This window comes from Lissotriton helveticus, chromosome 11 (assembly GCF_964261635.1).
Source record: "Lissotriton helveticus chromosome 11, aLisHel1.1, whole genome shotgun sequence".
NCBI lineage: Eukaryota > Metazoa > Chordata > Amphibia > Caudata > Salamandridae > Lissotriton > Lissotriton helveticus.
This window is the reverse complement of record NC_136072.1, coordinates 1,077,984,639-1,078,000,912: the sequence shown is the minus strand read 5'-3', so window position 1 is coordinate 1,078,000,912 and position 16,274 is coordinate 1,077,984,639. Positions and strand designations below refer to the sequence as shown.

Here is a 16,274-nt window from a genome sequence, read left to right as displayed (position 1 = left end):
CTCTACGTACCATTAAAACACTACTTCTTTGGTGGTCGGGGAGCTGTTTATTTAAATTAAGGCAATGAATGACTTTGTTTTTCAGGGAGTGATGGTTCTCCTGGGATTGCAGACCCAGTTCAGGGACACCAGCTAATATAATAACATAAGGGCCAGCTTCCGGTGGAAGGTCAATAAACCCGCCACGAAAATTGGGACGACTAGCCGGCCGGTGAGAGTTGTTCACAAAGTCTGGCCTTTTAGCGTAGTGTAGTGTGGTACGCGGATTAGGTTTCTGTTTGGGGTTGGCTAAGCTTTGCAAAGGAAAAGGGCTTTGTACAGCAGAACTAGGAGTGGGTGCAACATGGTTTGCAACAGTTGTTCGGGGCTTTGGTATAGGTTTGGGTATTGGCGGGACTGCTGAAATATTTTGGGGTATTTGTGGGGATAGACGCATAGGTTCCAGCGCCTGGGTCTGTGGGATTGGGACGGTTTCACGTGAGGATTTTGCTTCCATTTCCTTTAGGCTGAGGCTAGCCAGGGTGACTATGGTTCTATCCATTTCTAGCAGGTTGTTCTCTATACGAGACAGCCTAAGTTCCAAAGGGGTGAGTAATTGTTTTAATGTACCCCAAACTATTTTAAGAAATTCTTCGTCGCCCCCCCTGTCTTTCTCAGATCCACTCAACCGACCCTCAGATTCATTCACCCTGTTCGGGGCGGAGAAGGCATCCAAGGATTGGTCTTCCGCTGGACTCTGCGAACCAAGGACATCATCCCCACCCAAGGAACAAGAATTAGTTTTAAAACTTTCGTCCTTCATCCCATTGGAAGCCAATGCCCTTCTGCTGTTAAAAAACTGGGCTCTAGCCATTTTTGCTTTTTTCCGAGCGTAGATGGACCTAGCAAGGCATTTCTTTTTATAGGTGGCAGCTTCCTTAACCCTGCTTGGTATCGGGGGTAGGTTACTTTTGGGAGGGAAGCTGGTGCCTGTCACGCAGGTAGGTGGAGCAAGAACCTGGTTGAATTTCACAGGAGTAGGTAAAGAATAAAGGGGAGACATTGGGGAAGCAGTGGTAGGGGCAGGATGGATAGCTGCCGTTGTTAACAAAGGACGGGGACCTGATGTTTGCTCGGGGGTTCGGGCAGAAGCAATTTTCCCCAGGGATGATTTTTTTGTGTTGGCTAGGTGTGCTGATAGCCTACGTGCCGCTTCAAGATCCAGAGAGACCCTGTGCTGCATTTTACTAATTTCCTCATCAATAGCCAAGTTAGTTTTGATGAGAAAATCATCCAGAGTTCTGTTCGAATTGTTCGCAGCCATAAGGGTTTTGCTGCGGCTACCCCGTGAGCACATTGTGGAAAATATAAAATAGCTATAAATACAAACACGGTTTAAAAAAACAAAAATATAATGAGATAAAATGAACAATGTACCAAACAGGGGGGGTGGCCCAGCCCAGCCCTCTTAGTCCTCGAACGGCCTCAAACGGCCCGCTCTTAGCCCGGTCTTTGCCCCGGGCTGCGTCCCGCGCTGCGGGAGAACAATTGCTGTATATAGTGGTAGGAAAGGGCGGGGGGGTGGAGCTGCAGGGAGAGCGGACCGGAAGCTGGACGCGGTCTCGCAGGGACACCTGGGTCAGGTAGTCCCTGCACGCTCGCAGCCCTGCAGCGTTACCGACCCTGAAGTCCGCACAGGGGTTCCCCCACAACAGGCAGGCAAAGATGCAGGTGGTCGCACGTCGAAGCGGCACCCGCGGAGCGGGTGCGGCGAGATTCGAAAGTGCTGTCTCTCAAGGTAAGCGCAAAACCAGCGAAGCGCTTTTCTGCGAGCAAAGTGTCCCAATGGCAAGGGCAGCCCAGGTGCTTAAAATAATCCTCTGATGGGCGGGGGTGGAGCTGCAGGGAGAGCGGACCGGAAGCTGGACGCGGTCTCGCAGGGACACCTGGGTCAGGTAGCCCCTGCACGCTCGCAGCCCTGCAGCGTTACCGACCCTGAAGTCCGCACAGGGGTTCCCCCACAACAGGCAGGCAAAGATGCAGGTGGTCCCACGTCGAAGCGGCACCCGCGGAGCTGGTGCGGCGAGATTCGAAAGTGCTGTCTCTCAAGGTAAGCGCAAAACCAGCGAAGCGCTTTTCTGCGAGCAAAGTGTCCCAATGGCAAGGGCAGCCCAGGTGCTTAAAATAATCCTCTGATGGGCGGGGGGTGGAGCTGCAGGGAGAGCGGACCGGAAGCTGGACGCGGTCTCGCAGGGACACCTGGGTCAGGTAGTCCCTGCACGCTCGCAGCCCTGCAGCGTTACCGACCCTGAAGTCCGCACAGGGGTTCCCCCACAACAGGCAGGCAAAGATGCAGGTGGTCCCACGTCGAAGCGGCACCCGCAGAGCGGGTGCGGCGAGATTCGAAAGTGCTGTCTCCCAAGGTAAGCGCAAAACCAGCGAAGCGCTTTTCTGCGAGCAAAGTGTCCCAATGGCAAGGGCAGCCCAGGTGCTTAAAATAATCCTCTGATGGGCGGGGGGGTGGAGCTGCAGGGAGAGCGGACCGGAAGCTGGACGCGGTCTCGCAGGGACACCTGGGTCAGGTAGTCCCTGCACGCTCGCAGCCCTGCAGCGTTACCGACCCTGAAGTCCGCACAGGGGTTCCCCCACAACAGGCAGGCAAAGATGCAGGTGGTCCCACGTCGAAGCGGCACCCGCGGAGCGGGTGCGGCGAGATTCGAAAGTGCTGTCTCTCAAGGTAAGCGCAAAACCAGCGAAGCGCTTTTCTGCGAGCAAAGTGTCCCAATGGCAAGGGCAGCCCAGGTGCTTAAAATAATCCTCTGATGGGCGGGGGGTGGAGCTGCAGGGAGAGCGGACCGGAAGCTGGACGCGGTCTCGCAGGGACACCTGGGTCAGGTAGTCCCTGCACGCTCGCAGCCCTGCAGCGTTACCGACCCTGAAGTCCGCACAGGGGTTCCCCCACAACAGGCAGGCAAAGATGCAGGTGGTCCCACGTCGAAGCGGCACCCGCGGAGCGGGTGCGGCGAGATTCGAAAGTGCTGTCTCTCAAGGTAAGCGCAAAACCAGCGAAGCGCTTTTCTGCGAGCAAAGTGTCTGTCCCTGGCCCAGTGCATCATGGGAACAGGGCAGACCAAACTACCAAGCCAATTCTTTACTGGAAAGGAAACAAGCTTCCGGGGACCGGTTTCTGGCAGTACAGCCGTCTTCGGCCCGGCTTGCTTGAATCCTGATGGTGCAGTGAGCAAGGGACTCACATCTGAGCATACCCTTCCACACTTGTGGTGGCCAAAACGATTCAAAAAGGGGGTGGTGATGGACAGAGTATCTGAATTAAGCAGAACACTCCTACCCAGTCAACAGATCAGGGCTTGATCCATCACCGTTTTTTAGCTCACTGCACCATCCCAGTTCAGAACCTGGCTACATGCAAATGAGTCTGTCCCTGGCCCAGTGCATCATGGGAACAGGGCAGACCAAACTACCAAGCCAATTCTTTACTGGAAAGTAAACAAGCTTCCGGGGACCGGTTTCTGGCATTACAGCCGTCTTCGGCCCGGCTTGCTTGAATCCTGATGGTGCAGTGAGCAAGGGACTCACATCTGAGCATACCCTTCCACACTTGTGGTGGCCAAAACGATTCAAAAAGGGGGTGGTGAAGGCGGTTTTCTCCCGGAGATACCTTTTCCTTAGCTCAGGACAAAGATCAGGACTACTGTACACCTTCTTACCGCTACCTCTCCTACACAAGTTCTGAATAAGTGCAAGAACACTTGATAGACGAAATGCTGAACCATGTCAAACACTCAACCCCAGTCAGAGATCTGTGCCTAAATTTATAGTTCCTTTGGTCACTCCGCAATTCCCATTTGGACCCAGCCATATTCAGATCTCTCTTGACTCTGCTCCCGATGGGACCAGTCCAGCCCGAACTGCCAAGCCAGGTCCTCCCGGAGCCAGAAATAAGCATCCTTGGGCCGGTTTGCGGGTATCACCCATTATTACCCAGGATAGCCTGAATCCAAAGGCATGGCAAGCATGGGACCCATCCCACTCAGGGTGACAAATGCCCCTGAGGGAAAAAATAGAAAAATTCTATAGGGGCGGGGTAGGGACACCCTGACCCCTAGGGCTGATAGAGAGGGGCTATAAACAGATTTTGTTGTTTTTTAACAGTACTGCGGATCCACAATACCATTTAATAAGAAAAAAAAGAGCTGGTTCCTCCCACCCCGCCCTTGAATTTAAAGCCTCTCAGAGCAAGCTGTGTTTTTTAATAAGATTATTGTGGAGGCAGATGTGCTTCGGGCTCTCACAATGAGCAGGCCAGAAACTTATTTAGTGTGGGGGGGGCATGTATCTGACCCCGTACCTGAGCATGTTGGTCATTTATTGGCCCATGGGACCCCATTCTCCGGCGCCCAGAGTACTAAAGCTCCCACCTCCTGCAGAAATGCTCCTAATGGACTGGGGCTAACATTTACTTTCTGAAGAGTGGTTGCTTCCGCCGTGGGAGCAGAAGTTAAAACTGCTCCTGTAGGATGGCAGCACTTCTGTTGTTGCTGGCTCGTGTTGGCACCCAGTATGGGTGTTCTGGCTAAGGAGTCGTCAGCGGCCGTAGAGCTCCCACCACGGGCCCCAATATTTTAAAAAGTTGTGGGAGTCACAGAAGGGACGGGGCAACTACAGGCACAAATTAAAAGGCTCCTGTCGGCACCCAGCAGAGGGTGTGGGGCATTGGGGCTTCCCACACATCCCCCAACCATAAACTGTGGATGTCTCAGGTGGGACCGGGACACCCAAAACATAATGTATAAACAAAAAAAAGAATAATTAAGGACATGTTCATTTATTATTCACTACTCCCGGCGAGGAGTGTTCCTTAATGTTCTAAAGGAATCATTTACATATTTGTTCTTGTTTTGTGGTGCACCATTCTGGCTAGGAGCACAACTAGCATGTTACGCAAGTGTTGTGAGGGGCTGCATGGAGCACAGCAAACCCACAGGTTTCTACTTTTATTTTTAAATTGTATGTCTCCTGGGTCATTAAATGCATGGCTCCAGGAGAGCTTACCATTATTTTTAAAGCACTCTGAGCTGGAGCTGTATGCTCTTCGGCTGGAGTGTGTGAGGACTTCTTATGGTTGGTTTTATTGCTGTATTTTGTGGCTTGAAGAGTGTTAAGGATAAACCCATACACAGATTTAAAGTTGTGTGAAATAAAATGCTTTATTTTAAATATTTCTGAGAAAATAGTATGTTTTGGTGCGAGTATTTAAAAGGATTGCCTGGGCATATGTCTATTGATAAATTATTGTGGGGAGTTTTTTGACAAAGCCAATAGGGCTGCTTTATATAGGTTGATGTACTGACCCCATGCTATAGCAAGTTGGATAGCTCTTTATATTTTGGTGTTCTGACTCTTTGACAAAGCCAGTAGGTCTGCCTTATTTAAAATCACATCTCATTACTTTACTTTTAGTAAAACTAAAAAATTCACTGAAAATAATAAAATGTCTAAGTGATGTTATGGTGACATTATAGTTAGGTTAACATGTCAATTAAAACGTAATATTTCATAACCGCAAAAAAAACCTCTGAACTTCACCAGTTATAGTTAACTGAAGTAACTTTAACTCATGCCCTCGTCAGGCACTGCTTATGACTTCACATACTACAACACTCATAAAATGTTCTGCAACATCATTGATAGCACTGTGCCTGACGAGTGCACGAGTTCTAGTTACTTCAGTTAACTAGAACTGGTGAAGTTCCGTTTTTTTTTTTTTTTAAGTTCAAAGCGTTACGTTTTAACTGACATTTTTACCCAACTAGTATGTCACTTTAACCTTTGATGTTTTTTCAGGGAGTGTATGTGTGTGTGTATATATATATATATATATATATAATGTGTGCGTTGTAAGAGAGGAATTTTTCTAGTGTTTGGGACTATCAATGAAGGTGCAACAATGCAAAAACATATGATCTCTAGTGGATCCTACGAAACAAGAGAACTTGAGCTAAAACTGTTCTTAACAGCTTTTTATCACCATTATTTTCTGTGGTGTTACCGCTCTTTCAGAACACTTTAGCTGCAAGCATTCTTGGACTGGAAAGACATTCTAATTTTAACTTGCTGTATCATCTTTTAAAATACTATCTTTTGAGTTTTAGGTTCATGATTTCCGCATGTAATTCCCTATTTGTTCTTTTATGTTGCATTTTTTTTTACTTTTTCCATTGCTGCTAATTCTTTTAGCAGTTTTTAATTTTAATTGTATCTTTTGTATTATTTTTCGTGAAGCAACTAGATATTTTTTTAGAAATAAGTGTGAACATTAGTAAATTTTCTTAATAAAATATATGCTCCATTATCAATAAATTACGTCAGTTGTTAATAAAGCACAATTTTGTAGCTTTTTGTATGCAGCGGTCCACAAGAGCAGTTGTACTCCGATGAGCAGAGGTGGCAGACAAGAGGGACAGGTGAAAATGAGGCATGAATGGTTATGTTCTTTTTCCGATAACTACAACACACAGTACCACAAAACAAGTTATGAAGAATTTAAGTGCACACAAGTGGGCTAAATTCTGTTGCACATGGTGATCAGTGCCTTGAAACATTATAGAGATATTTTGTCACTTGAATGTGGTTGGTGCATTTGGGGATATGGAATTCTGTGTTTCAGTTGTTGCAAGAAATATGTAAAGTCTAAGACTGGTGATAATGGAAATATGTTTAGCTGTTCTGCCTGTGTCATTCGTGTTCCCTCGCTGCCCTCTTTCCCTGTGTGCACAGAGACTGAATTGTGTGCTGTGCTATCACATCCTCTCATTCATCCTTTCTGTAGGAGATTGAAACCTCTGAGCCTTGTAGCTGCATCTACTTTACTGGTTACAGTATCATCATCGGAACAAACAAATTCTACGAGATTGAGATGAAGCAGTACACTTTGGAGGGTGAGTGGTGTTATTGATGGTTTTTCTTCTACTAGGTTTGTCTGTTGGTGTGCAACTTGGTACCACAGTCTTAAGGGTTCTTGTTAATTGGTATTCAGTTAGAAGGTGATAGAGACTGTTCCCCTCCCATGTAGCCCTAAATGAAAGCCAAATACATGCAAATTAGCCAATTTCTTATGGATACCTTTAACTGCAGATTCCTCACTTTTAAGGTGTTACCCGATCGCCAGACTGTCTTTAAAAGGTTTCACAGAAGGGCTCCTGCATATTGGTAAGTGGTGCCATGCTGTGCCTTATTGGCTTCATTTAACCCTCCAAAGAGTAGAGCTGTATATAAGCGATACTGTCACTTTCTGCGATGTTAAAGACAGATCCGGAGCTTCACTCCCTTTTACGTTGATTGATGAATTTGTCAAAAAATGTAATTCTGTTGTGCAGAGGACCATGTTCACAAGGAAAACTACAGGGTTCAACCCATACTGTGACTTTTGTAAGCAGATGTCTGTGACAGACCCACCCAAAGTGTGCCTTTTTTGATTGGGCTCTGGGCACCTGCAGGCGATCGGGGACCATAAAGCAAATCTGTATGTTTTGAAACATTGAAAGAAGTCACGGACCGTGCATGAGTGCTACTGCTCCTCCTAGAGGATGGCATAGACCAGTTCCCGCTCTCGTTGCAGATCCCTCAACAGGTCTTAGTCAAAGTCCAAGTCGAAGAGGAAAAACAAGATGGCCAAATGGGACTGATTACACGCCAGCTCTTGTTCAGACTTGTATTGCAGCTCCAAGCCCTGCTCTGGCCCCTCTTTCATTAATGCCAGTCATTGACGTCTGAAGTGGATCCACTGCTGGTGTCCAACCTCAATACATATCTGCCTTATCCTGACTAAGGTTGCACTCCAGCGCATCCAGTTCCCATTCAACCCGATTCAGACAATATACTTCCACTGCCATGGATCTGCTTTCAAATACTCCAGCAGCCTTATGTTCCAACTCGGAACAGGGCTTATCATTACTCTGAAATGACATTGGAGATGATTAGTATGATTTATGATGATGACAATTTGCACATAAGTTTACTAGAGGCCAGTGTGCTTGACACTTCTCCCAGTACACGGTTTCACTCCTTGGGCCTCCAAAGAGTGCTTCATTTGCTGCAGTAATCTGACGTGCTGCGGAGGGCCTGGACCTACAGGTAACTTCTGTTAAAGTAAAGACAAGTTTTCTAACAACAGATCTGCAACCTGGGCTGGCTTCCTCTAAGCCCTTTCTCTAATTCATAAAAGTCCTAACTGACACTCTAATGGGCACTTGGTCTTGGCCAGGTATCACAGATAAGCGCCCAGCAACTCTACCCTGATCCAATCTTCCACCAGTAAGGTGAATCCTAATTCTTTCTTCATGACCAGCACACCCCCTCATGCTCCCAACCCTCCACCGGACAGGGAGGCAAAAAGGATTGAGACATTTGCAAAATTAATGTTTTCTATGGCCAGCCTAGCCCTGAGGCCGGTCAACACAGATGCATGCACATACTCTGGGATAGGGTCAGAAAGATCTTCCCTAACCGTACACAATTGTGGTGGATGGAATGCTTAAATTAATCTCAGCTACTGGTAATTACTTGGGGCTGCATCTTAGTCCATCAATATTTGGCACGCCATGCAACCTCAGTTTGAACCGTATCTTGCCAGGAGTCCCCAAAGATTTCAGGGCTAACTTGGCTCAAACCATTTAGAAGAATCCAGCTAAATATACGATTTGGGTTAGTCTGGATGTTACCAATTGTTTGGCATTCAGCACTAATGTGGTGCTCAGTTGCCACACTTTTGTTTGGCAGTCAGCACTAGTGTAGTGCTCAGTGGCCTCACGTGGATGCGGTCCACAGGCTTTTCTGACGATGTGCAAACATCTCTTATGAACATGCCTTTTGATGAATCCTGTCATTTTGGCGGAAAGTTGGTTAAGCCCTAGAGCGCTTCAAGAAAAGCAAGGCTCTGACATGTTCTTTGGACCTTTCAACCTCTACCAAATTTTCTCAGTCACCCTCCCCTGTGGCATTGACCACCAGGCTGCTTTAATTTGCCCTTAACCCTGCCCAACCACCCAGTAGTGTCTCCCAGGGTGGCAATCCATCACATCAAAGCGGTGGGTCGTCCAAATCTTCCAGCAGGGCTATGCCCTCACATTTCCTTCCGACCTACAACAGCTTCCGCCCACAGCAGAAAGCTTTGAGAGGAGCACCTATCTTCTTTAGTGCAAGAGGTGTGAGCTGCACTGTCCAAAGGAGCCGTTGAGAGGGTGCTGGCCTCGGAAATTGATAGGTTGTTACTTCTGCTATATCCTTATGCTGAAGAAGGATGGAGGCCCTCTTTTTTTTTTTTTTTTTTTTGCAGAGTTTTATATAGCGCGAACTAGAACCGAACCGAATCAGTTATCAGAGCGCTTTACATAGCACCAGTTACGTTACATGAGGACACACTTTCATTTTAGGCATGGGGAGATTAAGTGATTTGCCCAGAATCACAGGGGGTTTTTGGCGTCGTTACCGAGACTCGAACCGAGTTCCCCAGGTCTGAGGTCGAGCGCCTTAGCCGTTAGGCCAACCCCTCTCCCCAACCCCTCTTGAATGCCTTCCTGTGCCTGGACAACTCAAAATGCTCACGCTGACCCAGGTTCTGTCTGCCCTGGATCTGGGCGACTAGATGGTAGCCTTAGACCTGCAGGACACTTACTTTAATGAGCCCGTCTTGCAATCCCACAGATATTACCTATAGTTTTAGGTCTGCCAGGAGTATTTTCAGTTTACCCTGCTCCCCTTCCACTACTTACCTTGCCCCTCAGATATTAACTAAAGTAATGGCGGTTTTGGCCCCCTTTTCAGAGGTTAGGGGTTCCAATTTTCACCTGCCTAAAAGACTGGATGATGAAGGTAGACTCGCCACAGTCAGTCGTGTGAACCACCTCAAGACCACCAAGAATCTCCTAGCATTGTTGAGGATCTCAATCGATAAGCCAAAGTTGCACCTGTCTTCTTCACAGAGGCTTCCTTGTAAACTATGTTGGACAAGGTGCAGTTCAGGGCCTTTTATTCATTGCAATGTGTCCAAGACATTTAGGCTGTGATTCTGATGTTTCAGCCTCTGTTTGCGATTACGATGACAGTAGCTCTGAGGCTTTTTGGCCTGTTTGCATCCTGCTTGTCCACTTTTGCAGATGAAATATGCAGGCTGTACAATGTGATCTGAAGTCTCAGGGAGTCCAGAACGAAGGAAACCTTTCGGATGTCATCTAGATTTCAGCAGAGATTGCACAAACCCTGCAATGCTGGCTGCTCAACCTGATCTGTGTTAGACCTCTCTGACTGCTCTCCCTTCCCAACCCAGACTGTGGTGCCTGATGATTCACTACTGGATTGGGGAGGTCATCTGGGAGAGGTGATGGACGGTGAAAACAGACAACTCAGCGGAATGTGGCAGTGAGAAGGCAGTATCTAGTCTATTGTTAGATCGTGATAGCAATGATTCACTCACCTGTACAACCAAATCCAGGATACAAATCACTATACATTCACAGAACACGTTATTTTATTCTAGTTAAATTGTAATTAATGTGAAATGGAGCGCAGATTGTCATCACATAAGGAAACATTTCGGACCCTCTCCGAGAAGGTGTTACACCTGAACGACACCTGTTATGTAGTCAAGTTATGTTGTTTTTTGTAAAGTGCAGTGTCACCCCTGAGAATATCCTGGTGCTGAATAGGGTTTGTCTGCGGCTACTCCGGCTTAGGGTAGGTTGTTAATTGAAAAGCAAGGTCTTAAGTTTCTTGTGGGATTCAAGAAGAGATTAGGCTCTGATGTCGTATGTGGGGTCGGTCCATGTTTTAGGAGTGATGTAGGAGAACGTCCTTCCTCCTGATATGGTTCTGTGTATTTGTGTGATGTGTGCAAGCAGAAGTCCTGCCGAACGGGGGTGTTTGGGTGCAGGGTGGAAGGAGATGCAACTGTTCAGTTAGGTTGGGCCTAAGTTGTGTAGCATCTTGAATGTGTGTGTGAGGGATTTTAAAATGAGCATGCTTGCTTATATGGGGCCAGTGGATTTTCGTGAGGTGTGGTAGGTTAAGGATATGTGTGACTGCTGAGTTCTGGCTCCGTAGCAGGCTTCAGTGAACAAGGTGAGTGCTAAAGCTTGCCCTAATGGTTCGCCAGATAGTGAGTATAAAAAGATTGAAGCCTCAGTCAAAAGAGTTTTCTCTTCTGTCAGTTTGACTCTCTGGAAAGTGAACACTTTATGCCTCTTGAGCCATACACATAAGCGCACTGAGACTTGGCAAGAAGAATCGTGCTTGCTCTCCCTGATGATTTTTGGTCTTTCATTGCCCAGCCCATACATGACGCTGAAGACATGAGCCAGGCTGCATACTGTGGGCTGTGTTGGCTGTGCTATAAGCACCAGCATCAATGTCCAACAGCTTTCTTGGATGTGGGCTACAGAGTTCCCCAGGAATGTCCAAGCATCACTGATGGGCATACCATTTGCCGGAGCCAGGTTCTTTGGTGGGAAAAACGATTCGGTTCTGGAGCTTTTAACGGATAGCAAGTCTAGGACTTGTTTCCTGTGGTTCCTTTCCCCCATTTGCTAGTTAAATCCAGAGCACTGTATGTTCTGAGGCTACTAGAGGGGTCTTGCTTACCAACATAGACAGCCCGCAAAACTTTTCATCCTATTTATTGCTCAAAATTGAGAGATTTGGATTATGCTATGGCAACCAGGAGGCGCAGCAGTCCACTTCATCCTTGCCTGCTGCAACTGCTACCAAATTGCTTTAATTTCCCCACACATGATTATATAGGGTCCACAGTGAGCAGAATTTGTTTTTGTCTACACCGCTACTTTGCAGTTATCCACTCGTGGCCCATTGGTCTTTCAGGTTGGTCAATTCTGATAGATACATCTGCCAGTGGATTCCTCACCTTGTGAATATCCCCCTGCGTCAGCAACGTTCGGAAAATTCTTTTGTAGCACGCCGGCATGGACGACGTCATAGGAGCACGGCATCGCGCGCGACTCCGACTGACGTCACTGACTCCTTATGAGGCCTAGGGCGGCGTGATGACATCAGTTCCCTTTTTTCCGCGTCGTCGACGCTAACGGTTTTGGGGAACCTCTGTAGCTGTTGGTAACTTTGTTACTGTTTTTCTCTGTTTGGTTTCTTGCTTCTTTGTTTCTCACAGAAGATGTCGACTAAGAAGACCGGGTTCAAGCCTTGTGGGGAGTGCGGCAAGATGATGTCGATTACGGACCCGCATGAAGATTGTATCTGGTGCCTGAGTTCGGACCACGATGTCAAAGGCTGTTCTTCGTGTAAGAAGATGAATCCGAAGGCTCTTCGAGAGAAGAAAGCGAAACTTCTGGTGGCGAAGTTGAAAAGTAGAAAAGAGAAGAAGACTTCGAGATCGTGTTCGAGCAGGGCGAGGTCGAGGTCTCGCACGGCGTCGCCTTCGAAGTCGTCTTCTGGTCATGCTTCAAGGTCAGCGAAGAAAAAGCATAAGAAGCGAAGGCATGGATCTCGTCATCACTCCGGTAAAGACTCCGAGTTGAGGCCGAAGTCACCTAAGAGGAGGCATAGAAAAGATGAGGTGTCTCCTTCGCTTGGTGTTCCAGAAGGTGAGGCTTCACCCTTGGAGTCGCCGGTGCATTCTCCAGCTCCGGTGTTGGTTCCCTCTACGGCGCCGTCCACGGCTCGTGAGGAAGAAGAGGCTCCTTTACAAGAGGGCTTGGTGACTCCAGTCAATCCGCCTGTGGAAGAGGAGGCGAATTCGGAACCTCCAAGAGGGTTCCCAGCTCTAGGTCAAGACCCTACTTCGTTTTTAAACGTGATGTATGGAGTCTACTCGAGAGCTTTGTACCCCTCTGGTGCATCTTCGGGTCCCATGGGTCCATTGGCATATAATTTAGGAGTTCCTCACTCCTATGCTCCAGCTCCTTTTATGCCATTTATGCCGGCGCAGGCTTCGCCTTGGCTTTTCTCGGCGCCGCCGAAGTCGGCGACGCCGATTCCATCGACGCCGGCTCCGTCTCGACCTCGTGAGCAGCAGCTTGTGCTACCCGATTCGATCTCAACGCCGGCTCCGTCGGAGTCGGTCACGGATCTGACAGCGCAGCTCGCGAAGGAAAGATCGAGGCGCGAGGCTCAGCGTCTTATAGAGGAGCAAAGATATAGAGAGTCTGAGGCGGAGATGGAAGAAGGTGAGCTTCAGGAGGACTATTTTGATGATTTGAGGGAAGCTAGCGGCTTAGAGCTTTCCCCTGAATGGGAGCTGTCCTCTGTTTCTGATGCTCCTTCAAAGGCCGTTGCACCATACCATGTAGTTATTAAAAAGGCTGCGGCTCTTTTGAATTTGACTTTGCCTACAGTTGAGTTCAAGGCTAATATATTGACTGAGGTCCTTCATTCCCCATCATTGAGTGTAGAACCATTGCTTCCTTTTAATGAGGCTTTGACTGAGCCTATATTGGAGGTTTGGAACAGGCCTCTTACAGCTCCTGCAGTGGCTAAGGGTGTTGCAAAGAGGTATAGGGTAGCTCCTGGTGATCCTGAGTTTCTATCCTCGCATCTTTCACCTGAAAGTCTGGTTATACAGGCAGCCTGTTCGAAGAAGTCTGTTGGTGCTTTCCCTCAAGTGCCTGGGGATAAAGAGTCCAAGAAACAGGATCAGACTGCGAAGAAGATTTTCTCTTCTGCGAGTATGGCTCTAAAATCGACCAATGCCACATGTCTCATGGGGAGATATATACATGCTCTGATGGACTCTGTACGGCAGTTGGCTCCAAAGATTCCTGAGGACAGCAGGAAGGATTTTGATGAGGTGTTGGCTGATACACAGGCAGCTGCACGTCAAGTGATTCAAAGTGGGCTTGACACTGCTGATTCAGTTGCTCGCATTATGGGAACTTCTGTTGCCTCTAGAAGGGCTGCTTGGCTGAAGTCATCTGACTTTTCTGCGGACGTTCAGGCAGCTTTGTTGGAATTGTCATTTGATGGTACTGGTTTATTTGGAAAGAAAGCTGATGCAGCTTTGGAAAGATTTAAGGATAGTAGGGCTACTGCCAGATCTTTGGGGCTGCAGCCCAGAGGCTCTGCGACTAAGAGGTTTCGAGGTTTTGGGCGTGCATCCTTTCGACCCTACCGTCAAGTACAACAGCAGCAGCAACAGCAAAATCCACTATATAAATCCTACAGGGGCAGACAAAGAGCTCGACCTCGAGGACGTCAAGCCTCCTCCTCCTCCGCTTCCCAACCCCCTCCTTCATCAGCAAAGCAGCCCTAGATCCGCCATTCTGGATCATGTGGGTTCTGTAGGGGGTCGGCTTACCCATTTTCTACGGGATTGGGAATCGGTTACATCAGATCTTTGGGTTCTCAATCTCGTAGAGAATGGGTATGCTCTTCCCTTTCGGGAATTTCCACCGGATTACCCTCCTTGCCAAGGTTTTTGCTCGGAGGACCACCTACTTCTCCTGCAGGAGGAGGTCCTGTCACTGTTACGAAAAGGTGCGATAGAGGTGGTTCCGGAGCAGGGAAGGGATCAACGATGCTACTCCCGGTATTTCCTGATCCCCAAGAAGGATGGCAGACTTCGTCCAATCCTGGATCTCAGGATCTTGAACCTTTACCTGAAGCAGGAGAAGTTCAAGATGCTCACCCTTGCGCAGGTTCTTCAAGCGCTGCTGGAAGAAGACTGGATGGTGTCGATCGACTTGCAGGATGCATATTTTCACATCCCAATCCTGAGGTCGCACAGGAAGTATCTCCGTTTTACGGTGGGATCACAGCATTACCAATTTGTGGTCCTTCCGTTTGGTCTTACTACTGCGCCTCGAGTCTTCACCAAGGTGATGGCTGTGGTGGCAGCACATCTCAGAAGATCAGGGATTCCAGTATTCCCTCATCTGGACGATTGGCTGATCAAGGCGGAATCTCCAGAGAAAGTGCACCATCATCTGCAAGGCACAACTCAGTTGTTGTACAGGTTGGGCTTTTCGATAAATGTACCCAAATCTCACCTGGTGCCCTCCCAGCGCAACCTGTTCATTGGTGCAGTAATGGATACAACTGTATGTCGGGCATTCCCTCCTCCACAACGGATTCGTGACATACAGGAAATGATTCCTTTGTTTCACAATGGAGCGGTCGTTCCAGTCTTGAAGGTCCTTCCCCTGCTCGGTCTGATGGCTTCCTGCATTCTGTTGGTCAACCATGCACGCTGGCACATGAGGGCACTCCAGTGGTGTCTCCGCAGGCAGTGGTATCAACACAACGGAGATCTCAGGGAGTCTGAGAGGATCTCCAGAGAAGCTGCGGCGGATGTATCTTGGTGGGGTGTGGAAGGCAATCTGTCTCAAGGAAAGCCTTTCCATCTACCTCCATCGGTTGCCACGGTGATAACGGATGCATCCACTCTAGGGTGGGGTGCTTATCTGGGGTATCTGGAGATCAAGGGTCTTTGGTCTCCAGAGGAAAGGTTGCTTCACATCAACCTTCTAGAATTGAGGGCAATAAATCTAGCACTCAAGGCCTTTCTACCTTCCCTTCGCGGGCGGTCGGTTCAAGTCCTGACGGACAACACCACTGCGATGTTCAGGACCATCAGATTTGTCTGATGGTAAATCATCTGGCCGGAGTTCTGAACGTGCGTGCAGACAGTCTCAGTCGGCAGTTCTCATCCGACCACGAGTGGAGGCTTCATCCAGAGGTGGTTCGTCACGTCTTCTGGACGTGGGGAACTCCTCAGGTGGACCTGTTCGCCACTCACAAGAATGCTCACTGCCTGTCATTCTGCAGTCTCCAGTTTCCGATGCAGGGAGCCTTGGGGGACGCGTTTCAGTTGAGTTGGGACTCACAGCTCCTTTACGCGTTTCCTCCCATACCCTTGATTCCTCGGGTTCTGAGGAAGATTCGCCAAGATCGGGCCCAAGTTATATTGATCGCCCCGGATTGGCCAAGAATGGTGTGGTACACAGATCTTCTCCACCTCTCCTCATGCCCGCCACTCCGTCTCCCTCTCAGGGCAGATCTCCTCTCTCAGATGGAGGGGCAGGTTCTACACCCCCACCTCCAGACCTTACACCTTCATGCCTGGAGATTGAACGGGGCAACCTGATTTCCTTTTCTCTCCCACATGATGTGGTGGATGTCATTCTATCGGCCAGGCGTGATTCTACCAAGTCAATCTATTCATACAGATGGTCTAAATTTGTTACTTGGTGTGGGGAGAAGTCCATTGACCCTTTAAGGGCTCGTTTGTCAGATATACTTCTATTTGTTCTTTC

General features: G+C 48.4%; 1 protein-coding gene across 4 annotated transcripts in view; it reads left to right on the top strand.

The window, feature by feature from the left end:
- The window catches only part of CIT (citron rho-interacting serine/threonine kinase), a 1,315,032-nt gene that overhangs the window by 1,157,946 nt on the left and 140,812 nt on the right, over positions 1-16,274 (top strand). For all 4 annotated transcript variants that reach the window (XM_078667654.1, XM_078667653.1, XM_078667652.1 and 1 more), the window contains one exon: positions 6,830-6,938. In XM_078667654.1, coding sequence (XP_078523780.1) covers positions 6,830-6,938 — 109 coding nt within the window. The remainder of the gene's footprint in view (positions 1-6,829; positions 6,939-16,274) is intronic.